This window comes from Protopterus annectens, chromosome 10.part0 (genome assembly GCF_019279795.1).
Source record: "Protopterus annectens isolate FY-2018-M chromosome 10.part0, PAN1.0, whole genome shotgun sequence".
Lineage (NCBI taxonomy): Eukaryota > Metazoa > Chordata > Ceratodontiformes > Protopteridae > Protopterus > Protopterus annectens.
Window position 1 is genome coordinate 531692941 of NC_056744.1, and position 27019 is coordinate 531719959.

General features: G+C 37.2%; 1 protein-coding gene across 1 annotated transcript in view; it reads left to right on the top strand.

The window, feature by feature from the left end:
* RGSL1 (regulator of G protein signaling like 1) overlaps positions 1-27019 on the top strand; it is a 1267980-nt gene that overhangs the window by 598193 nt on the left and 642768 nt on the right. Inside the window, exons 11-12 of the mRNA XM_044086788.1 lie at positions 12059-12158; positions 18579-18725. Of these exons, the coding sequence (XP_043942723.1) occupies positions 12059-12158; positions 18579-18725 (247 nt within the window). The remainder of the gene's footprint in view (positions 1-12058; positions 12159-18578; positions 18726-27019) is intronic.

Consider the following 27019-nt stretch of genomic DNA (forward strand, 5'->3'; position numbering starts at 1 on the left):
GATAGATTCAGTGCAAACTTCACCCCCCTCTCACCCCCAAAAGGGCCCACAACAATACCGAAAAAGTGTATTGTCCCAGAAATCACAGACGCACAGGTGAAAACAGCTCTTTCAAAAGCCAAAAAGCACAGCGTCAGTGGGGCCAGATGGTGTCTCAGCCTCTCCACAGGCTACATGCCCATAGAATGGCACACAGCAATGGTTATTCCACTCCACAAAGAAGAGGCCACAACTGACCCTGGTAACTATCGCCCCATAAGCCTGACTAACCTGGTCTGCAAGGCTATGGAGCGCATCATCATGGAACTCATTAACAAACACATTGGAAACCTCCAAACTCTTGACCTGACCCAGTTCATCTTGGTTAAGGGCAGCTCATGCTACTAAACCTGGTTGACTTCTTCGAGACAGTCACCAAGGCCATATATGAGGGGAAGGTGGTTCACACAGCCTCCCTTGACATCGCCAAGGCTTTTGACACCCTTCCCCACTCGGGAATTATAGAAAAACTCACCAGATAGGTTGCCAACTAGCTTACAGACAGAACTCACACAGTAAGAATAGTGGTCTCCAGGTCCGACTCTAAACCAGTCACAAGTGATGACCCACAAGGCTCAGTCCTGGGACCCCTACTGTTTGGCATATACTTTTCAGAAGTACAGGCAAACACAGGAGGACTATGGCTAACCAAGTTCACTGATGACTGCAAACTGGGAGCCATAACTGACTCTCCTCATGTTTTAAAACTTTCACTACATTTGGGTCTTGTGAGATCAGGAGATTCATATGCAGTCCCACAATTGCAGATCTGTACATATCAATATTAAGAAGACCCATATCTCCTTCATAATTGGGAATATATAATCTTGGTATGCAGTAATTTTTTGTAAATCATTTGATAAACATGAAGCATCCTTCTTGTTTTCCTGTTCAACTGATCTAACACCTTTAGGGGCCAGTCAGTCACTCCAAAATTGTAAGTTAGGACAGGAAGAGCAAATTGGTTTATAGCTTGGACTTTTTTTCCTAGATGTCAGTGCTGTTTTCGTTATTAATTTTTGTCTTCTAAAATATTCCTTACTAAGTTTTATTCACACTTGTTCATGTTTTATTGTCGATCCTTCACCAGTTCCCAAATATTATTCACTTCCTCTTGCTCAAGTTCCTTTATATCACATTTCTGTTCCAAATTGATGTTTTCTTGGTGCTGCAGGTTTCCTACTTTAAAGGTTGCTTTTGCACATTGATAGAAAACAAAAAACAAATTTGAACACTTGCAGTGTGTTTTCAGTTCCTCATCTGACGAACTGTACAGTTTTAAATCATCCAGAAAAAGAAAATAAGTAGTCTTTATACTTTGTTGTTTTCTGGAAGCCTAATTGTAGCCATGAACTAATCTGTTAAGTAAACAGCTTAATGGGTTAAGGGCAAGACAGAAGAGCAGCGGTGACAAAGAGTCACCTTGGAATATCCCCTTTGAATTTTTATCCCTGGAATAATAATTTGTCCTTTATTATGGTTTAACTGCAAAGTGGTCTGCCACTATTTCATGGTCACTTTAATGTAACCAATCAGTGTAGGTGTATCTTATACATTTTTAAGGATTCTTTTTTATCTATGAATGTGGGATACTGTCAAATGCTTTTTTGCAGTCTATTCATGCCATACTTAAATATTTCCCCTTTTTACAGTTCTCCATTATGACTGTATTTAACTCCAAATGATCCTTTGTTCCATATGGCTTTCTTTTGTTACACTTTTGTTATATTGCAGTTATTGAGTTTTCTTCTAAATGACTATAAACTCTGTCAGCATCACCCCTGTGTATAGTTTATACATTGTCGGAAGGCAGGTTATTAATCTATAGTTTTTAAGATAGCTTGCAGGTTCACTCTTAGTATTGTTTTTCCTGTTAGCCGGGTTGGTGTCTGTTCGGGTTGCATATATAAATACTTCTTACTCATGGCTAAATCTTCATGTAAACATGTTAATACTTTTAGGCAGAAGTTAGGTACTGCATCTGGGCCTGGGGTTTTCCAATCAGGAGCTTTTCGTAACTTTGTTTCAATCTCTCTGGCCGTTACTTCATCCCATTTCATATCACGTACATATAAACTTCTTATTTTTTTTTCTTTTACTTCTGTCCATTTAGCATCTTTGGTATGTTTCATAGGATATTCATAGATATTTCTCCAAAAATTATCTGTTTCCTGAAATGACAGGCCTATTGAGACAATTCTTCAGCATGCAGCAAATTGATAGGCAGAAAAGCACACCAGTTTTTGCATCACTCATTGATTTTATCAATACCTCTGCCACAGTGCTGTGGGATTACATTTAGTTGGTACAGAAGTGCTTTGGTATTAAGGGTAATTTCCTCAAATGGTGTCCACTGTTATTTTGCAAACCCATGGCCCAGAACATAACCAATAACTTCTGATGTTCATCATTTGATCACTGCAGCAGCAGTCTTAAACTGTATGGATTATATCCTGCAGAGGATATATCAGCCAGACAGTTTAGTAAAATCTGGTAAAAGAAAAAGAAATTCTTCTTTTTCTGAAGTTTCCCAACAGAGAAATGATTGTGAGGGGACAACTTCTGTTTTCTCTTCTCATGAGACTGATTTTTATTCAAAGGAAAGTATTTCTTCTGATGGCTCCTTAAAAGAATTTTCTTTTTCTGAAAACATGTCTAGGATGAACTAATTGCTTCCCTGGGAACATAATGGCATTCTAGTAATATGAATAAATAATATAATTTATTACAGCTGGAATTTCCTCAGCCTACTCCTATTCCTCATGTTCTTCCAGCTTTGGGGGATGTTTTTATTACAGCATGTTAAGTGCCTGAGAGCTAGCCTTCATCAATTAATAAGGTAGACAGATTGTATAAAGTTCCTCAGTCTTATGGATTTTTATTTTCAAATCCCAGATCCAACCATGCAGTTATTTCCTTGGCAAATGTCGCTGAGGATAAACATTTGGTAAATGCTAATCTCTCCCCCTAAAAATGTGATTACTTCTGCCACACTTATTTTTTGAACTCTTAATTGTCACACTCACATTGTAAAGTTTTAGCTTGCTTCATTTGAGAGTACGAAGAACATTATATTTCTCTCTTCTGAGAAAAAGTCTGTTAATGTACTTTTGCTTCTGTGTCTTAAGTGACCAAATATTCTTTGAAGTGTGCTTACGACCCAGATGATACTTCATCTAGAGTAGCTGCTACTGGACTCTTATAAGAAGGTTTGCATGATCACATTCTCAAAAATTATTTGAGGATGTTAAAGCACTTTGGATAAGGAAGTTGTTTTAAAGACAGAAAAAAAAAAAAGGTTATTAGATGTTTTTCCACCTTCTTCAGGATCTTTTATAAAAGCAAAATGAGCAGACGGTCTGAATGATTATCTTCAATTTGTAACTTCTGCCACACTTATTTTTTGAACTCTTAATTGTCACACTCACATTGTAAAGTTTTAGCTTGCTTCATTTGAGAATACGAAGAACATTATATTTCTCTCTTCTGAGAAAAAGTCTGTTAATGTACTTTTGCTTCTGTGTCTTAAGTGACCAAATATTCTTTGAAGTGTGCTTACGACCCAGATGATACTTCATCTAGAGTAGCTGCTACTGGACTCTTATAAGAAGGTTTGCATGATCACATTCTCAAAAATTATTTGAGGATGTTAAAGCACTTTGGATAAGGAAGTTGTTTTGACGTTCTGAAAAATGGAATGAGACAAGAAAAATGCAAGGTTATTAGATGTTTTCCACCTTCTTCAGGATCTTTTTATAAAAAGCAAAATGAGCAGACCTTGCAGAATTCTGTCAGACATTCAAAAAACAATGGCAAGGAGACTCCAAAAAGAAAGTGGTAGCTTCCCACAAGCCAAGACAGTTCAGCGGGTCTGAATGATTATCTTCAATTTGTAACTCTTTCCCACCCTATCAAGTCTTTAAGTCTTTTCTCAAATTAGGCTCTCCATTTTTCTCTTAATAATAATCTCAGACAAATGGGTTCTAAAAATGATCCATCAGAGGTACAGTTCAGGGGATTCCTTCTCACCTGCCAGATTTGACTTCTTTTATCCCCTCCTGTCATTCAGCATTTGCTAACTCAGGGGTTAATACAGCCTGCATTTTTTTTCTGTAATAGGAAAAGGCTAAAAGGTTTTTAGTCATGGATATTTCTGGTACCAAAAAAGAATGAAGCCTCACGGACAACAGTCCTTATCTGAAATCTCTTTGGTCCCAGCATCAGAACCCCTAATATTTTCAGATCCTAGTGCTGGGGTTTGTCAGAAGAGAAATTCTATCTATATCTGTGATGTCACTATACTCCAGGAGGGTCTCATGCAGACCAACAACTGGTGTATTAGTCATGGTCTCAAACTGAATGCAAAGAAATGCATCATCATTCCCTTCAGCACAATGTCGCTTCACACTATCAGATTAACAACTATACTCTAAGTACCCATGAATTGGTAAGGGACCTAGGATCATGAGTTTACTGCATCCTTAACTTTGACCACCCTGTGTCTACTATAGTAAGGAAGGCTTTCTACGTAGCACATTTGATTAGTAAAGGCATTATCTTGAGAGCAAAAGAGGTTATAACCCCTCTATACTCTGCACTAATCTGGCCAGTAATTGAGTATAATGCCCCGTTCGGCATGTACCATACAAAGCACTTGCAGCAACTGGAGAGACCTCAAAGTTTTCTAACAAAGAAGATCAAGGGCTCCAGAAAGTGCCTTACACAGACTGACTAATGTCCCTGTCACTATACTCCATGTCATATAGACTTCTTAGGGCAGATTTATGCATTGCCTACAGAGCAATCCAAGACCCGAACCTAAAGAAGTTGCTGCATATCAGTAAATCAAATGGGAATAGGGCTTCCCATTCCAAGGATGTAAATGTGGCGTGTGACTTAAATAGGACATGCTGGAGGGACAGATTTATCTCCCAGCAACTGCCGCATTTTTGGAACAGGCTACCAATTCATGTGAAACCAAGCAACGCTATGACACTGTTCAAGAGAAACCTGGAAGAGTGGATGGCGCACCATAAATTCTTACTGAGGATAGCACCCACAACCCTCCTGGACATGGGCAGTCATCACTAAATGCAATTTTGGGTATTGACTAGCATTTTCATGGTATTATATTGAGATGAAACAGCTAGGCTTAAAATGACCTCCGAGTCAATAGTCTAGTCATCTCCTATGCTCCTAGTATCTTATGAGAAATTGTTTGGTGGAGAGAACAAATATCCTTAAATCCAGGTCTCCCTTTCTCCCTCCCTGCTCCAAAGCAGTTAGTCACAACAGATGCTTAAGACTTTGCTTGGAGAGCAGTGTCAGCAGGGATAAAAGAATGAGATAGGACACCAAGGACATATACAGGCACATACATATCAATTAGATGCTTGCCCTGATCAAAACACTTAACTTTCTTAACCATCTTTGGTCCCCATGACCTCCTCCAGTCATGTGGTACATCAACAAGCAAGGGGTCACCAGGTCATACCCCCTTTGCAGACTAGCTGTATTAGCTTGGGATATAGTTTCACAGCACAGTCTCACTCCACTCAATCCACAGGCATTCTACATTCCATCAGAGCAAAACTGTCTGGCAGACAAGCTGAGCAAGGTCAGAGCAGATCTCCTAAATGGACACTAGATCAGGAGTTCTTCCAAGACTTGTTCCATCTGGAGGGAAATCCTCAAGTTAGACCCCTTTGTCTCCTCTCTGAACAATCGACTGGCAAAATTCTGTTCCATAACTCTATGCAAGAAGGCCTGGAATGCCTTTTCTTTTCTTTGGCTGGGAATGTTCCTGTATGACTTTCCACCCTTTCCACTAATATTCAGGGTACTTCTGAAGATTCAGAGGGAATCCCCAGAGATCATTGTGGTGACTCCCTTCTGGCCCAGGTAGTTGTGGTGCCCCCTTGTTTTAGTAATGACCAGGGGTAATTACCACAAGCTTCCCCACAGACTGAATCTACTCACACAATAACAGAGGTGTTTGATGCATGCTGACATCAATCATCTTTAGTTGACTGCCTGGACGATAGGGTCATAATTCCTTTTAGTCACCTGTTTTCCTAGGATGTGCTGCAGGCATTAATGCAGGCAAGAAATATTATATACTAGTAAATGGAAAACGTTTTGTAGGCAGTGTCAACAACATAATCAGCACCCATTCAGGGCTAATTGTTCTCTGATTTTACAATATTTGTGTGAGTTACTGTTGTATGGCCTTTTTTATTCCTCTGTCAAAGTTCATTTATAGGCCATTTCACCATGTCTACCCATGAATTCTCTTCTTTCATTGCAGTCTCATGTCAAAATATTCTTTAAATAGGTTCTGCTTAAGAGGCTTCCTGGAAAACCTGTAGACCTTCCATGGGATCTTGATTTTTTGTTAGAGAAGCTATCACTTGCTACATTTGAACCAGCTAATCTGGCTGATCTGAGATTCTTAACATGGAAAACAGTTTTACTGATTGCTCTGACCACTGCAAGAAGAGTGTCTCAGTTGCAAGTTCTTAAGGTGAGACAACCCTATCATTGTTCAGAGGAACAGGGTTTCTTTGAGAACTAATCCTTCTTTTATGCCTAATGTGGGATGAAAGTTTACGTTAAGCCAAACTGTCCATATTTCTGATTTCTTTCTGAACCTAAAAATGAGGGAGAAAGGACACTCCATACCATGGAAGTCCAGACAACTCGGGTACTATCCTGACAGGACTAAATCTTGTGAAAGTAAAAAGAAAGGACTACATGTGCCAAAACAGACTATTTCCAAATTGTTGTCTGAGGCTGTTACCTTTCATTATTCTGACCATAACAAAACTATTTCAGACAGCGGCAAAACCCACTCTACCAAGGTCTTGGCCTCATCTATGGCTTTTTGGAAAGGGTTAGACTCTAGAAGTGTTCCAGAAGCTGCTACTTGGTCCTCTGTTCATACTTTTACAAAGCATTATAAGCTTGATTCCTTCTCTAGGTCTTGATCAGGCTTTGCAAGGACCATTCTCCATGGGCTCCTGGATTCTTCTCCTTATACCACTCAGCTGTAGTTAGCTAAGGTAGTCTACCCATATAGCTAAGGCTACTGCAGCAGTAGTCAGTATGATGAGCGCAGTACAGTTCTAAGAGTAAACCTACCATAGCAGTAGATGTTCGAAAGATCACTGCTACACTAGCCACTTCCTCCACCCCCTTGTTTTTTGGTGTTTTTATTTATTTATTTATTTATTTATGTATTTATTTTGCCAGGGTGTGGACATATATTTTTTGTTGCTCCTAGTGTTGTCCTTTCAGGGCTCAGCCTTCCTCTCACTGCTGGCAGAAAAGCTCTGAAAGACTTCACATCCAAACTTGTCTTTTAGTCAGCTCACCTCTAGCTGTTTTACGGTTTGGATGCTTGGGAGGTTCTCTGAAGCTTTTGAAGCTGGCCGGCTGTTATATCCTGGCAGGATATAACCCATATAGTTAAGGCTACTGCAGCAGTGAGCATTCAAACATCTGCTGTTATGGTAAGTTCAACTTACACAACTACTTTTTCCCATGAGTTCTCACTAACTGAGACTAAAATACAGCCTAGCCCCATTGGGATCAAAATATTTATGAGCAGTTACCTACCCGACTATAAAAAAAATTCAGAATTTCTACTGCCTTTTGATCACCTTTTTCCAAGTTAAGATAATTCTTGGTCACAGATAAACTTAAATGCTTTTTAAATTTTAATCTCAAACTTTATCAGAAACCTTTGTGAAGAAGTTTGAGATTAAAATTTAATGAAAGTACTAAAGAATGGTGGCATTTGTCATTTTGCAGCAATTCTGGTTTTACTTGTTTTCACAAATAAAACTTTCAATTTTGACAAGTACTCCAGCTATCCATATGTGTCTTTTATCCATATTCTTTTGTCTTGCTTGATAGATCTCATCCTTAGCTACCCACTCTCTAACCCTAAAACTGAAAAAACTTTTTTTAAGTTTCATGTGGGATAATAAGCATCCTAATATCAACAGGAAAAAAAAAACTAAGGGGCTTTAAAATATGGAGGATTGTTCTTTGTCTCTTTCTGGTATGCACAAGCAGCTGACCTTTCACATTTTATTCATGTCAAATACCAATCCTGACCACTATATGTACTTCTGGTAGCTTTGCTCCAAAAGTATACAGGAAAGTCTGGGACCTAGAAGGTTTTGACAATAAGAGGCTGAAATTATAGCTTAAGTATAAGTTAGGAATACCCACAATATCTGGGGATGAAGAAAAAAGTATTTGGGAGTAAAGTTGAGTAAATGAATAGACTGTATGAGAGGAAAACCAATTTTCTAGGAAAATTGGATAGCAGGAAACATTTTATTGTGGGTAGATTTTTTTCATAACAGGACCATTGAACCTGCCAGCACTGTGACTTAGAGGGATAAAGCCCTAATTACAGCCCAGGTGACCTGGATTTGATTAGCCTCTTGGGCATCTGAGTTGCTGATATGGAGGGATGGGTGTTCATCTAGGCATTTCCGTTCGTCTAGGCATTTCCTGTGAGGATACATGCTCTATGGAAGGGGGGTGTAGCCTTCAGATAAAGCAGATGAATGTAAGGGAGGGGGAATACTAAGTGATAGGTCATAAATGGAAACCCCCTCAGTGGAAGGAGTCAGTGACACAATCCCCAAGATGCCCTTAGGTTCTGCACTTGCTGTAGCATTAGAATGGAGATGGATTGTGAGAAGTAGGAGAGGCTGGTGGACCCAGCAGGATCAATGAAGCTTTACCCCATCAGAGTGTAGATTGATTTGTAAAGTAATGATAGTACACTAGTAGCAATATCTACAATTGAGTATCGACCATATCTCCACAGGTGACAACAGGCTAGCTGGGGGTTGTAAGTTGGGACCCCAATATCTGTCCACTAAGCTAGACCTCATGTCTCTATTATACAGTGCTGTTGTCAACTTTAGCCACTCAGTTTCTGTTAAAGACTGGCAGCACTGGTTCACTCTCCGATCCCTCTATGAGGCAACATCAATCTAACTTGACAGTGCTGGTATTCCCTACATCCTGTGTTCTTTACTCACTTAAAAAAATTCCCTTTTGACACTTAACAGCATTACAGAGTAAGGCCAGGGGGTGGGGAGCCAGTAGTTTTTTTGAGATGTGAAAAGCCTGACACTAATTACTTTCATTTAATATGGTGCTGCCTATTGGTTTTCTTGTTTTGGGAAAATACAACACTGTTGTTATTTATGCCTTAGGAAATCATATCCCTCTATGGCCGTCCTGAAATTTTGAACCTTGTGGAATCTACCACAAATCAGGCCTTACCAGTCCAAAAGGAAAGTTGCTCCTATACATGCTGTCAGGTATATCACCTATCGTTTTTCAGCACGGGAAGCCACTCTCAGGAGGCATTATCAAGGACTTGTATTGTTACAGTAGTCATTGTGTAATGCTCTCAAAAATGGTTTGGAAGCTGAATTAATGAATATCGGTGCATTTTCTATATGGATGGACTGAATTAACATAGTTCGTGTCATGGTATGTAAATATGTCTATCCATTCCTTTGGTTTTGTGTTATTGTTTTAACAATATTTTTGTTCTAGTAGTATTTCATTAATGTAGCAGGCAAATACAAGGAAACTATGCAAACCATGTACAGAAGACACCTAATTGGCGAGCTGAACCAGGGCACAAAGCCAAATGAGGCGGCATCACTAACTGCTGAACCACTAATAAAGCCTACATCGCAAGTGCAAAAAGAGAAATTTCCTTCTGTAGGGTTCTACTTAGGTGTACCTTTCCTTTGCCTCTGTGTCTCTTTTTCTGTATCTCTGTTTCTCTCATTGTGTGTGCTCAAACTCAAGGTAAAGTTATTCATTAGAGAAATTATATACATTTTAATGATTATTAACTATCTTAATGCTGTAAAACAAAAATAAAAATTATTGAAAAAAAAAACCTATCTTAATGCCGGACAGTCGGCCCTAATCATTTAATGATCATTTTCCCATCTTGGTGGATAAGACTTGGATTTTATATCGCTCTACAGACACTGTTATAAACGTTTACATGTATTTTGACTTATGTGCTCATTTAGTTATTTAAGAGTTTTACTTTATCATTCTTATATACTGTATTTTTCAGAAAGTTGGTGGCTTAATAAGTCATGTTTATGGTATTTTGTATTAATTACACTTCTTAGTTAAAGACAGTGCAATGCATGGGGTAAAGGACAAACAAGTTTAAAAAACCAGCCACTCTATAGCTACTACTTTCATTTCTCTATTCGATTTGCATTTCTCTTTCTCCTTATCTAACTCTTAGCTCTTTTCAGTCTGCACTTGTCTCTGCTAAACAGAAGTTTATTCTTCCCCATCTCTTTCGTATCCCCTTATTTGTAAGACCAGTTTTCCAACATATTCCCCTTTCTCATCCTTATAATTTTGCAGGAAAATTCTACGTATAATTCCACGATCACAGGCAAAACAACCTTAACTTAATAAATTAACAGGATTGTCGATACTCTAAAATCTCCACTTTTATAGAGCATAAATAGCAGTAAGACTGTAATGCTTTCATACGCCACAAACATGTTCATTCTGAAAAGGTATTTGAGGTAATGGAACTTCTTACTATTTCAATGGTATTACATGTATTGACAGTGGATTTTAATGTATCCGCTGTAGTTTTGTTTGTTTATTTTTGTCATATTAGCCCTGTATCAGGTCTGTTTGTGAGTTTTATCATACATGCAACCATACTCAATTGTTTACAAAAACTCACTACTTACAGTGATGGTTTCTCCTTTTCCTGCATCTCACATCACCAGTTGACACCGTAGCATGGTTCCTCACTCCCTCTGCATCCCGTGTTATAGCTGTTGACTTGCAGTGACAGCAATGAGCTTAAAAGAACAGGTTTCCTGTTAAAGTTTATACATCATTTATGTGAACTAGCAACTTTACTCATACATATGTAAAGTGTGAAAATAAGATTCATAATTCTTAAAGTTCTTCATTGAAAGAACATTCATTTTTCCAGCCATGTTAATTGTTTTTACATCTTATTGCTGCTGTGATAATTAACACATTTTCCAAGAATAATTCCAGTCACTAACATGCTTTCATGCTTGAACTATTTTGCCTTTGCCAGTTGAATTGAGATTATTTTTGTACTGATCTGGATTTATGCTATCCAGTTTTGCAAAGTCCTTAACAGAAATATTCCTTCTGTTAACACATTCCTTACAGTTGTCAAGCTTATAAAAATATATATGTGCTATTTTCACAGTTTTAACTTGCATTAATAAAACAGTTGTTTCAAATATTAAAACAGGTACAAGAGAAATTTTCTGGGCATGGATTCAAATAAATTCTAGTGATGGATATATTAAAATTTAAATTGGATTAATTTAAGCACTATGCATCTATTTGCTGCTATGTGCAACTGGTTAAATGCATATTTTAGAGCAACTGTCCACTAGCTTTGGAGGACTTGTAAAGGCACTCCATCTCTATTTTATGTTGAGGACACTATGTGAAATCAATATGCCATGGATTTTTATTGGGAAATGCTCCATTTCAAGCACAATGCACACACACACACACACACACACACACACACACACACACACACACACACACACACACACACACACACACACACACACACACACACACACACTCTGTATACAAAGTGTTACCTTGTAATGTAATACTCTGCTAGTGGGAAGAAAAAGTATTGTTACAGGCTGCATGCTGCATATGAAACTCAGGTAAAGCCTGCATGGTAATTTTGAATACAGACCTCAGATATTTTGTTGCAACAAGGCTTGAACACAAGCCTTGCATTTGTCATTAAAATGCTGTAATTTAAGTTGTGATTATTACCATTCATTAACTAAACAGTAAAAGTGTGACAAGTTTTGTTTTATCCATTGACAGAAAAGGAAATATATTCCCTATGGTGTGTTTGAAGGTTAAAGAAACATTTCATAATTTTTGTTCATTTTCTTTGACTTACTTCTATCAGGTTTAAAATGTATCAGGATACCTTCACTGGAACCCCAGAAACAGTAGAATCAGAATCTGCCCTCACTATGAGGAAAGGCTCCATTCTGCAAAGCAAACGGGTAAGCACCACCATTCCCCAAAGCTGTTAAATGTAAAATATACTAGCAGCATTCCTGTGATGATTAATTGCGTTGGAATGATGTCAAATACCTTATAGAAATCTTTCACTAATAACTGAGAATATCTTGATGTGCTAAAAACTTGGCAAGTACCAGAGATGCTTCATGTACTATAAAGAATTGTGTGGCAGCACTAACAGTATTACGGCTTTCAAAGTTTTAAAGCACTTAGCATTCCAACACTTTTTCTGTGTCTGAACTCCATGTACTACAGAGAATTATGATTGGATATCTTCTTCATAATACTCCATGTTATTCACTTTTCTGACACGACATAAGTGCATTACAGGGTTATATTTTTCTGATTTCCAAAAGTAATTATTGCCAAACATGTATTATGCATCATATTATGTTATATTTTGCTCACTGTTTTCATTCATTTATTCATTTACAATATATTTGCTAGTTAAAGACCTTCTTCTTCTTTCATCTTTTTCCCAGTTAGTGGTCGCTACAGCGGATTACCTGTCTGCTCATGACTGGCAGTGGAGTTTTACAGTGTCGAGTTGCCAGCCCGGCACCCAACCTTCCACAGAAGGCACACACATGCATGCACTCACACCTAGGGCCAATTTAGAGTGTCCATTCCACCTACAGCATGTCTTTGGGATGTTGGAGGAAACCGGAGCACCCAGAGGAAACCCACGCGACCACAGGGAGGACATGCAGACTCTATACAGAAGGCATTCCATCCGAGAATTGAACCGGAGAACCTCTTGCTGTGAGGCGGCAACGCTAACCGCTGCACCACCATGGCCACCTATGTTTGCTAGTTAAAGACGACTGAGCCAAATTGTGCTCCAGAATACTGTTATGTGAAGTACAGAAATACACTGTAACAGGTAATATGGCAGTAAATACATTTTCCACAGTAATTCAGCATCCACCCTGAATATTTTTAGAATGCTGTTTTTAGATTTCTTCCTTTGGATAATGTATGAATGCAGTCTACCCAGTAGGGTAACCTGCAATCCTTCATGAAAACTGCCTTGAATAACTATACAACAGTTTAAATGTTTTTTGCTGCTATGAATAATTCTGAACTTTACCAGTGCATACCAGTATGATGAATTTTAGATACAAAAGTGTGAACCATGATGCTTGGACAGAGGAGGTGCTGTGAGACAGTACAACAGATACTTTTTGATTTATGCTCATCAGGGTCACTTGCTTCAGCATAAGCAATGACAAGGTGATTAGATACACTGTTGCATGACTGTCACCAGGAAAACCCAGATTTAAAACCCTCCCTGGGCATTCATAAAGAGTTATATGTTGTGTGTTGCAGGTTACTGCATTGTGACTTTGATCCATCAAAATTGAGTTGGGTAGTATTAGATGAATAAATTACCAACATCCCTTTTGGTACATTGGAAACCTTTTCTGTATACACCAAACATTCTATATGGAATATGTAGTGGAGTCCGCTAGTTCCATTACTGCCTTTTCAGAAAATGCATGTATTCCTTTCCCTGTCCTCTTGCAGGCCAGTCCCTAACACAAAGTTGTTAAGTTATGATCCCCAGACTCTAGCCCATTCATTCCTTTCACACACAGTATGAGTGAATCCCCCATCCCTGTACTGTTCCATCTCTGGCATGCACAGTAATTTTCCTCATCCCTCAACCTCTGTTGTTCTTCAGAACTCGGCACAGATGGTAATGTCATATTCCCCCATGTTGTCCAGTCACTGGCACAGAAGCAGTGCAGAGATCCCTCATTGCCTTTTTGTGCCAGGCACATCAAGTAACCCTTACAAACATCCTCCTTCCTCCAATTGGACTCACAGCACCAGCACCATGATTCTGAGCTCTCCATTCTCTACTTCCACCTGCTGCTGCCATGTCCTCATACAACAGGTAGTACTCATACTTTACCTTCTCTGTTCCCCTTGCAAAGGAGTTATGCAGATCTTTTCATTTTCACAAATCGCAACATGCTTCAAATGAGTGATTCACCAACCTTTCTTCATTCAAGTGTCAGTTTAATGACTCAATATAACTGGGATATATTGTCAGCCCATGAAGGCTGAAATGATAGCATCTTCTGAACTGAGCACTAAGGCTTTAGAAGCATTTGGAGAAGATAGTGAGGGAAACTAGCTGATGATTTCAAAGATGCATTTCTGATTATACAGCGAAAGGTAGGTTAAATAAATGGACAAGATTTAAGATCCAACAAATGAGATTAATTTACAGATGGCGCTTTACCCCTTCCAAGCAATACACACAAGGTTCTAAACCAAACAATAAATGCTGGCTGTCTAATGTATTTGAGGCAGATAACCTCCATATGCTTTGGTACTGCCCCACAGTCAAAAGTTAATGAGAGACTAATAAAGTTATTAGAAAAAGGTATGGGTGAGCCATTTGCTTCAATTGCAGATGTTGGTTATTTGAAGCAGTAGTTTCCATCCTTGCAAGAACGTTGTGTGCTAGTGAATGTTAAGTTGCTGCATGCTAAGGAATAAAAGTCTAGGTCCCAATTAAAAAATCTGGGCATGTGAAAAAATTAATCCATAAACATCTTGGTTTCACTTTGTACTCCTTCAAGGAAGTGAACCATAGTATCAAAGTACCAGTGGTGTGGGGCTGTTAATTAAATACCAGGTAGAATGAGTTGTATGATATACAAAGATCATATGCTTAGATTAAAGGAAGACTGCATTAGATATGTATTTTTGCTTCTTCTTTCACATTGCAATAGGAAATGCTGAGCAATATACATAATATAATATAGTTTGTTTATTGTTTTGTACATGACTGTTATTAATTTTTATTTCTTTTACTTGCATTTTTGTTATATTTTTGCATTGTACTCAGCTGTATGTCCATAATATACAAGACCTGTATAATGTGTGTGTATATATATATATATATATATATATATATATATATATATATATATATATATATATAAATGTACTGTTGACTATGGAATGTCCCTGTATGTGAAGGTGCATAGCTTGGATGACTGATATCACCTCCTGCTATGTTGAATATATCATACTACGGGTGTCGATGTATTCAGTTTCGACTTGGCTGCAGTTTTGCTGTTCCAGATTCAGGATTTCCACAAGAACAAAGTTTCACTGAGAACAAATCCCTCCTTCCTTCCAAAGGTGGCATCAGAATTTGACCTTAACCAACAAATTGATTTACCAGTATTCTTTTCAAACTTTGCTTACAAGTAAGAACACATCCTACATACCTTAGATGGCCATAGACAACTCAGGTTCTATTATCATCGTACTATAGAATTTAGAAAATCAGACCATCTATTTGTATCCTTTTCCAAAATTAGGATGACATGTATCCCTAGTTACACGTTCTAGAGGGCTAGCAAATTGCATTTCTTTTGTTTATAATACAAAAGGGCTGCCTTTACATTCTAAACCTAAGGCTTACTCTACTAGAGCAATGGCAACTTCAACAATATTTGTAAAAAGAGTACCTCTCAGTGATACATGTGCAGCAGTGACTTGGTCCACAACTCATACTTTTATATCTTATTATAAATTGGATGAGCAGTTTAGAGCTTGCACATCCATTGGCTTTGCCATTCTCGGGAATGTCTTTCCTTGAGTCCACCCAGGACCCTTTTGAGTAGCTTGGGAATCTGTCCCACATGTTGAATCATATCAAAATAGATAACATCTGATAAGAAATGTATGTGATTACCATAATGATGATCCCTGTTGTCTTATTTTCATCTGGTTCGGTTCCTCTCCTTCATTCCTCCTTCCAAATTGCCATTTTTATTCATCTTCTGGGGCTCGATCAGGCCTTGATGGGACCATGTCTATCTCCCTCTTGTTTCACTTTCCTCTACAATGGATAATGTTTCAATATCTCTTTTCTTTATAACTTCCTGCAATTATTAGAGTCCATTTGGAATCATTCAGTGAACTCAATCTGAGGTAAATCAGCTAGGAGGAGGAAATTGTGGTTAGGTGAGGAGTCAGATCTAACCAGATCCAACATCCCATATGCTGAATCAGATGAAAATAAGACAACATGGATCTATTGTTATGGTAAGTATATTTTCATTAAAAGTGTGTTTAGCAGCTATTTACATTTTCTTATTTGGGATTCAGTCTTGCTTAGCCTTCTTGAAAGTATATAATAAGGCTTTTCTCAAATGAATTTTCTTGCTTAGGTCTATGATCAAAGAGACAGTCTTACTATGACATATGAATTTCATACTGGAAAAACTGACATTACTTTGCTTTGACCCAACTTCTAAAGCAGAGGTAAAGTTTTTGTAGCGGAACACCCTATTTCTTGTAGGTATCACTTTAGCCAGGTGGATTTCAGAACCACAGGCTTTAATATCCAAATTACAATACTCATATTCCATAACAACAGAGTGTTCTTGATGACTAACAATTTATGCCTCAGGTAGCCACAGATATGAATCTAAACCAGTCAATCATTTTACCAGTAAAGGATTGTTATACTGCTTAAACTTCCACTGACAGTTATGTTTCTGTCTGGAGAGAACAAAGACATTCAGAAAAGTTGATGAGATTTGAATTTTTATGCATAGCACAGATTAAGCCAAAAAGTTTCTGAAGGCATGTTGTCTAGATGGCTTTTGGATGGCATTATTTTCTGTAATTAAAACTATGGAAAAAGAATGGCAGACTAAAACAAAGGAACATTTTGCTAGAATAGTGGCTACCTCACAGGCATTCTTTAAAAAAATGCCTTGTAGGTTATTATTTGTGCTACCACAACATGGGGTTCGCTGCACACATTTGCAAGACACTATCAACTGAATGTGATCTGAAGGACCACATGTGCCTTTGGGTGATACTGTTGCCTGCATTGTCCTCTCCTAATACCACCCAATAGATTTGGATTTGGATTCTGTCCCATGGGTTGAAGTGGTTGGACTGGATCATGTAACTTGAAAGTTCTGTACCTAACATAATGACAGATCTTCTTGGTCCATGTCCATTCACTTGAACAGTCCCACCCTCCTTCCCCTGTTCATAGAAAGGCCTAGAAGAATGTGGTCTTTAATATGGTTGTTTGTTATGCTTATTTTGGCTGTGTATATTAGGGTTTGCTGTCTGGGGCACATTAGAGAGCTGGAAAAGAGAGGAATTTAAAAGCATCATGGAAGTAGAGGAGGAGCCTGACAAAGTTTTAGATGTGAAACTTCCTTGTGCTGGTGGCTACTAGTCCTAGGGGATGGAATAGGATGAACCTGCATCATAAAGATCCATCATTATTTTAAGTACATAACTTTCTTCTCCATAATTTAGAAACAGGAGAAATTAATGTAGAATCACAATAATGATTGATTATGTAACAGTGCAATACCTGTAATATGTAAATGAGCAAACTGAGGATAGGAATGTTTGGGATACCATTTTGTTAAGGAATGAAAAGATGGGCATTGTCTGGACATGTAGTGTATGATCTATGTGCACTATGTCAAGATAGTGTTTAGAATTCAAGTAAGTAACTATACCTGACAAGTGGATGGTTTTGAACAATAGCAGACTGTTCTGAGGTGTTCTCAGGCGTGAGCCATAGATGGAGCATTCCCTATTTCTTCTTTGTAGTCCAATATTCCCCAGCACTACCCATCCTAAAGGGTATTATTATGCTTAGAAAATGTACTGTTTAATTTTTATTTGAAATAAAGGAATTCTCATTGCTGTTAGTTAAAAATTGTTAAATTGCTTACTTTTTAACATTTCACAAAGTAAGATAGTGTCTAGTTTTGTAGTTGTCCCTTCTACTGAGTTTAGTTAAAACAATAGATGTTGACAGTGTTTTTTTCATTACAGTAAAACAGCATTTTTTCTGTAGTAGTCATGTTCCTCAATATAATTTTCTTTATTTTATTTTCTACTTCATGAAATGACGATGTGTATAACCATTTTTGGTACTTTGTATACAGTGCCTTATTTTTAATATTTACTGTTTATTGTATGTTTATATAGTGCCGCGGTGGTGCAGCGGTTAGTGTTGTCGCCTTACAGCAAGAGGTTCTCCCGCTCGATTCTCGGCTGGATCTCCTTCTGTATGGAGTCTTCATGTCCTCCCCATGGTTGAATGACATTTAAAGACATGCAGGTGGGTGCGTGCATGAATGGATGTGCCTTCTTTGATGGTTGAGCGTTGGGCTGGCAACGTGGCACCATAAAAATCCACTGCCAACCATTAGCAGACCGGAGTTCCGTTGTGGCGACCCCTAACCGGGAAAAGCTGAAAGAAAGTTTACTGTTTATTGTATGTTTATGATTCTAATCTTTTAAAGTTTTAAGAGGCAAGCTGTGCTTTATTTTTATATGTCTGTTCATTCATTCATTCATTCATTTGTTATCTGCTTAATTCAATTCAGAGTCACTGGGGAGCTAGATCCTATCCTGGCACTGAATCAGTGCAAAGCAGAGAAAGTTACCCCAGATGGTGTAGTCGGCCATCGCAGGATGCACTCACACACACACTTTTTCATATGCAGCGCACACACCTTCGGGCAATTTGGAGGGTCACCAATTTACTTACAGTTAAGTGTCCTTTCTATCATTTGGAAATGATTTAAGTCATAGTGGGTTGTGTTTGACTCTATTTCACTGTTTTATTCATGTTTGTTATACTTTTTCACATTAATCATTGACTTTTAAGCAAAGTAGAATTTAAGTGTGTACTGTCCTCTAATACTTTTCACTTTTATTACTGATAGCTTGGGATATACTGTGCTTTGTCCTAGCAAATTTTCTCCATTCTGTTTACCCATCTTTTGAAGTAGAGGAATGCTGCATTTTGATGTTGTATTCTTTCTTACTGTAAGCATTTTATATCGACAAACATTATAATTAACTCCTTTTCAAACTGTATTATGGTTAGAATCTCAACAGAGTCTCTGGTTGTTGTGGTTATGGATATGCAGCTATCGTGGAGTCTATATTATATTCTTGAAAGCTGACAATATCGAAGCTGATATTATCTACACAAGAACAGCGAAAGCGCACATCGAATGTGTAAACGGAAATCTCCGTAAGGGGAGATTTCCGTTTACTGCAATGTTGTGTGGTCTTGGAGTTGGTATATTTAAGTAGTGGGGGGTGTGGGGCAAGCCCCCCCTGCTTAAACCTGTTAGGGTACTTTTTTCTTTTTTTTGTTGTTGTTGTTGTTTTTATAAGTTTGGTGTTTAAAGACATCGACCATATGGTATCGACCATAAGGTGTTCGATGTTTTCAGCCATCAATCTTATAATATAGACTCGCTATCGTGTTATATTTGAAAATACTGGGGCATGGCATGCAGTGTTTTGCATGATTTGTTTGATTTTTGTTTTATTTCTGTTTTTATGTTATGAGGATGTTTGTGTTTGAAAAACTGGAGCTATTAGATAAGAGAAACATTTTTATGTTCTTAAAAATTTTAACTTGAATACTTCAACTGTGTATTATAAAAGTTTGCGGGACCGATTAAAAGCTGTGCAACTCTTGTTTGAAAATTAAAGGATCTTTAAGTATTTCTGCAGAGAGATGGGGGTTTATCCTTAAATGCTTTACTTAAATATACAAACTGTCTGTGCAAACAGAGAGGAGGGAAAATATTGTATTTTTATGAGAATTTTGAGTTGGTATAATTAAGGTGGGGATGCCCCCCTCACATGGTTGTAGGTAAGCTTGCTGCTGTATATACTTTTAATGCTAATGAGCTTGGTAAAGTGATTTTCACTTCACATATGAAATACAGGCATTTTAGATAATTGAGATGAATATAGACCTAAGTGAAGTTATACCACATCTCTCTTCTCTGTTACTTACTAAGCCTTCAGACATGACTTGATATCAGAGTGTTAAAATATCTGCCTGAAACAAAGTACTTTGCATGCAGAAGTAATTAAATATGTTTGCTGTCAATAAGTCTCTATGTCTGAATCTAGAGAAGTATAATTCACAGTGGAGATATGACTTGTGTACCTCACTAGAACTCTTATATTTTAGGCACATTCTGCAGAAAATTAGAAATGTGTTATTCCTCATTGCAACAATGTGGATTAACTAAAACAGTTCTGAGGAGAAATAGCATGTACATCCCTGTGTGTTGATGTGGAAGAAACTATAAAATATATTCTGCAGCTGCTGGAGATAAATTCAGTAATTATTATTAGTCTAGATTAGAAATAATTAACCATTTTGTCCCTTTTTACTTTACAGGACCATAGGATCATTCGGAAATAATAGATGCATGTGTTACTGAGCTGAACTGTGGAGCCAAATAATGTGAATTGTGTCATTTGTGGGATTCTTTACTAGGAGAATAATTTGTGGTGTAGGTAATGATGAAACAAACAACATAATTATTAAAGTGAACAAACCTATCTTTTTAAAAAGCTTTGCAGAGCAAACAAAATTACTAGCCATCAGATAAAAGAATTATTTGAGAAACTTGTGTAAAATAAAATAGGAGTCAAGTAACAAGACAGAATGAGAAATAAAGGGAGAATGTTTTGTAAACATAGTGGACATGAGAAAGAGAGCCATGTGAGAATGTGAATCAGAAACAGAGGCCAGGCTGAGTGCACACTTTTAACTCAGTTTTGCAGTAGGTATGGCTATAAGCATGGCTGAAAGAGTTGTCCCGATTTTATTCAGTCCTGCAGAATCTGTGCTAGAAAGTGGTATGTCTGCAAAATGCAAAAAAGTAAAAACTAGTATTTGTGAAGGATGTTGCATGTTGTTGAAAAGAAATATAGAAAATAATTGTTTCGGATATTACTGAAGTCATAAGATTTGGTACTGAGAAATCAAAAAATGTGTAAGAAGCATTGAGACAAGTGTGCAAGGCAGACTGCTGGAAAAATGCTGAGAACTGATGGTTAGAATTTGTTGAAGTTTAAACTGCCTACAAGTGCAGACTACAATGCCTTGTTGTCTTTGCAATTTTAAGCAGTTGGGGCTTAAAATACTTAACAGAAAGAGAGAGAGAGAAAGAAATATGTGTGCATTTATTTTTCTATACATTTATTTATTTAGTTATTTAATTACCAGGTAAGTGAATTCTCTAACAGGTGCTTTTCAGTCACAGCCCAGGCTCATTAAATAGAACAAATGGGACATCACGGTAACATCACAAGAGAAAACAGAACGTCACAGTACAATAATAAATGAACAGTAACAGTAGCAGCAACACATAATAAAAATGAAACAGCTGCATTGCATAGAAGACATTAATTTAAAATATAAGGTATTAAAGATCATAATGTCCAAACACTTGAATGTATATTTGCATAGCATGATTGAACAGCTGTGAAAAGTATTTTGCGAAGATGAAATAATTATATGTATGCCACTCATTATCTCATAAAACATTTACATTCATTCTCATTAAGCAGGCATTTTTTTATTTTGTTTTCACGCTTTTCAAGTATTATTCATTTCAGCTGGCTGGCCCTGTTTTACCACATGTTCCTCCACCAGTTGCTAAACCAAATGGTGGTTTGCTCATGGGAAGTACATTGCTTACTATGAGGGAATACATGTCTTGTCTGAAGGATAGTGCCTGTTGGTAACTTCTATAGGACATACTTTTTTTTTCAAATACTAGCACTAAGTTAAAGTTCCCACGTTTTGTGTGTGTGTGTGTGTGTGTGTGTGTGTGTGTGTGTGTGTGTGTGTGTGTGTGTGTGTGTGTGTGTGTGTGTGTCTTGTGAGAAGCTCTGAACTTCAATATAAATTCATAATGACAACTCATCAATACCTATGTGGTGTGGAATATCACACCTCTCGTAGCCTACACACAACTTGCATTAAAGAGCATTTTCTAAAAGATAAACTTAAAATGTAAGATAAATGTAAATATTTTGTGAACTATAAAAGCTATAAGAAATATGCAAATAACAATGTTATCAGTAAGAAGTATTCTTTACACTGAGTATAATGCAGTCATAATCTTTTCCATAAATATTGTAATATATTATAATGCACAACCATCAAATTAGATTTTTCTAAACTTTCACAAATGTTCATATATTGAAAACTATACAACCTAGACATATATCATTAGAACATTTTTGTTAACCAAACATAAGCTTTCACATGACAAGTTCCTCTTTAAGTGCATGTTTATTGAGGAATTTACAGAAATAAGAAAATGCATGTTTAATTATATAATTAGCAATGCAAATAATAGTTGATATCCCTCTAGATGTGCAACTTACAGTGCAAATATCAAAGGCATTTTTCTTCAACAACATCTAAAGTTTCATCTAATTTCATGCAACAGTTTGTAAGTCACTTGATTTTGGATGTATTAAATACAAATGGAGATATTGCTTAATTTCATAATTACTAACAAACAACTAGTAATATTTCAAGTATAGTGTGATATAAATCAGCATTTTCAATGAATTGTCTTGTCTCCCACATTAATGTTGCACACCATACACCTCAATAAAATGTATGTCTCAATTATGAAAATATGAACATAAATATAAAAATATGAATAATTTGCCTTGCAAACAAAGATTAATTTCTCCACTGAAGGACATCCTAGGCTAACAATATTAGCGTCATTTAGTTAATAACTCCTGCCCTTTTTAATACTCCTATTATTAGCTGGAAGGTCACTTAGTTAAAGAAGCCAGAAAAAAAGTTCTGGATGCTATAAAGAGGTATGTGTGTGAACTGGAAGTATACAAAAAAGGTGTTAAAGGCTTGAGTGAGTTAAAGCAAAGACTGTATGTTTAAAAAAACAATCACACACTCAAAGAGACATTTCAGATTATGTACAGAGCTACAGCAATGCTCTCCTGAATGACACTGTAATTTGTTTGAAGTATTAGGAAGTTTGCTAAGACTGCCATCACTTTGTTTTCATTTCAGATGGCCTATTTCTGAGTGGAAAAATAACTGGTAACTGAAGATGTTCATTATTAGATCACATCTGCTGTAACATTTAGGTATAAGGATCGATCTTGCCAAGGGTATTGGACGTCCGGCCAGTATAGTAAAGCTTTGAATGCCTTCCTTTTTGCAAAATGTTTTTGCACAAGCACATGAGCATGCTGGTATAAGAAGGACACATACAATATTTTCAGTCATGTACTCATGTGTCGCACTCCAGATAAAGAAGCAATTATACCTGTATTCTCTGATTGTGAAGATAAAGACCTTGACTGTGACTGTGCTTCACAGCTCTATTTCCCATCCGATATGAGTCTGAATGTGAGGGCTCACTGTTCTCTGATTCTCCACAGGAAGAAATATGTTTCTCTGATACCATTTCTAAGATGAAAGAGCTCTTTAACTGGGAGAGAAGGAAAGTTTCTGAGGCTGAAAAAAGATACTATGACTTGTTCAGCATAGGTAACTTACCTTAAGTTACTTACCTTAGGTAGTAAGCAAGGATTTCCTGAAGCCCTTAACTATCTCTTTAGTTCAGGGAGCCTCGGGCATGCTTTTAATGCAGTGTCTTCTCCAATTTCACAACTTCTTGCACCAGAAAATTGAGGCAGGCTTTTATAAGGTGCCAGATACTCATGCATTTCTTTTCAGAAACACCATTGCTGACCTGGCTGTGATCTCTGTGGGCAAGGACATTAGATCTAAACTCTGCTTCTTCTAATCCTCTCCGTAAATAGATATAAATAAAATACTTACTATCCATTTTGCTGACAAACATTAAAACAAGTTTGTTGTATAGAGTTAGTTTAATTACCAAACACTCAGTATAATGTGTCCAGATTACACATTTCTTTCAAAGATGTATGGGCCTACTGTGTGTGTGTGTGTGTGTGTGTGTGTGTGTGTGTGTGTGTGTGTGTGTGTGTGTGTGTGTGTGTGTGTGTGTGTGTCTTGTGAGAAGCTCTGAACTTCAATATAAATTCATAATGACAACTCATCAATACCTATGTGGTGTGGAATATCACACCTCTCGTAGCCTACACACAACTTGTATTAAAGAGCATTTTCTAAAAGATAAACTTAAAATGTAAGATAAATGTAAATATTTTGTGAACTATAAAAGCTATAAAAAATATGCAAATAACAATGTTATCAGTAAGAAGTATTCTTTACACTGAGTATAATGCAGTCATAATCTTTTCCATAAATATTGTAATATATTATAATGCACAACCATCAAATTAGATTTTTCTAAACTTTCACAAATGTTCATATATTGAAAACTATACAACCTAGACATATATCATTAGAACATTTTTGTTAACCAAACATAAGCTTTCACATGACAAGTTCCTCTTTAAGTGCATGTTTATTGAGGAATTTACAGAAATAAGAAAATGCATGTTTAATTATATAATTAGCAATGCAAATAATAGTTGATATCCCTCTAGATGTGCAACTTACAGTGCAAATATCAAAGGCATTTTTCTTCAACAACATCTAAAGTTTCATCTAATTTCATGCAACAGTTTGTAAGTCACTTGATTTTGGATGTATTAAATACAAATGGAGATATTGCTTAATTTCATAATTACTAACAAACAACTAGTAATATTTCAAGTATAGTGTGATATAAATCAGCATTTTCAATGAATTGTCTTGTCTCCCACATTAATGTTGCACACCATACACCTCAATAAAATGTATGTCTCAATTATGAAAATATGAACATAAATATTAAAATATGAATAATTTGCCTTGCAAACAAAGATTAATTTCTCCACTGAAGGACATCCTAGGCTAACAATATTAGCGTCATTTAGTTAATAACTCCTTGCCCTTTTTAATACTCCCTATTATTAGCTGGAAGGTCACTTAGTTAAAGAAGCCAGACGCAAAAAAGTTCTGGATGCTATAAAGAGGTATGTGTGTGAACTGGAAGTATACAAAAAAGGTGTTAAAGGCTTGAGTGAGTTAAAGCAAAGACTGTATGTTTAAAAAAACAATCACACACTCACAGAGACATTTCAGATTATGTACAGAGCTACAGCAATGCTCTCCTGAATGACACTGTAATTTGTTTGAAGTATTAGGAAGTTTGCTAAGACTGCCATCACTTTGTTTTCATTTCAGCTGGCCTATTTCTGAGTGGAAAAATAACTGGTAACTGAAGATGTTCATTATTAGATCACATCTGCTGTAACATTTAGGTATAAGGGATCGATCTTGCCAAGGGTATTGGACGTCCGGCCAGTATAGTAAAGCTTTGAATGCCTTCCTTTTTGCAAAATGTTTTTGCACAAGCACATGAGCATGCTGGTATAAGAAGGACACATACAATATTTTCAGTCATGTACTCATGTGTCGACCCAGATAAAGAAGCAATTATACCTGTATTCTCTGATTGTGAAGATAAAGACCTTGACTGTGACTGTGCTTCACAGCTCTATTTCCCATCCGATATGAGTCTGAATGTGAGGGCTCACTGTTCTCTGATTCTCCACAGGAAGAAATATGTTTCTCTGATACCATTTCTAAGATGAAAGAGCTCTTTAACTGGGAGAGAAGGAAAGTTTCTGAGGCTGAAAAAAGATACTATGACTTGTTCAGCATAGGTAACTTACCTTAAGTTACTTACCTTAGGTAGTAAGCAAGGATTTCCTGAAGCCCTTAACTATCTCTTTAGTTCAGGGAGCCTCGGGGCATGCTTTTAATGCAGTGTCTTCTCCAATTTCACAACTTCTTGCACCAAGAAATTGAGGCAGGCTTTATAAGGTGCCAGATACTCATGCATTTCTTTTCAGAAACACCATTGCTGACCTGGCTGTGATCTCTGTGGGCAAGGACATTAGATCTAAACTCTGCTTCTTCTAATCCTCTCTCCAGTGAAAAAGACAGCAGGGTATTTGACAGATATGGGAAGAAGGTGGATGCCTCTTCTACATTAGCTTTCAAAGCAATTGACACACAGACATGTATGGCAAAATGGGCTACTTAGGCTGAGCCTGAAATTGATTAGTATTGATTAGTGCACTACAACAGTAAATAGATATAAATAAAATACTTACTATCCATTTTTGCTGACATGCAACGATCTTTTGCTAACCTTCCTGCTTCTAACATTAAAACAAGTTTGTTGTATAGAGTTAGTTTTGCCTCCTTAATTACCAAACACTCAGTATAATGTGTATGCAGTGCAGGAGATGCTGTATCGAGAGCTGCATTCACAGAGACAGTGATGTGCAGAAGTGCCTGGCCAGATTACACATTTCTTTCAAAGATGTATAAGCCTAGATTTTTAAATGCCTGTCTGGAGAAAATTTTGCTTTTTTTTGTGAATTCCTCAGCTAAGGTACTTAAAAAGTTAGAGGAAAGAGGAAACGTAATGTAGGAGGGGAAACAACCTTTCTATATCCCTTCCTTAGATACCAGAGGAATTATCCTTCCGACCCTTGGGCTTTCTCTCAGAAGCCTTTCAATTGTGCTGTTCAGAAATCCACAAAACAGCACTTCAAACAAAACATGTTGGGGAGACTCAAGAAAGAGAATGGATCCTTTACCGTCATAAGAAAAATGCCTGACTATCTTTGGAACTCCTCCTTCTGTTCCCTACACTGGCCATCCTTCCAAGCTGACAGGCAGTCTTTCACACTCTGTACATCTTTGGAGACAGATAATATCAGGATCTGAAGTAGTTAACTTCATTTGTGCATCAACCTATGGGTTATCGGATCCATATCGGATCCGAGCCAGCAGTTTCCAGCAGCTAAGATCCGAGCTCCAAGCTCCTCCCCCTTACCCATAATTCCCTGCCATCCCTTCCTGACCTCAGATCTAGTTTGCTGTGGTTTGAGCAGCAGCTTAATCTTGAGCGTCTGAGTTTTCCAAAGACGTCTTGTGAGAAAAATCCTTCTTTTTTAACTT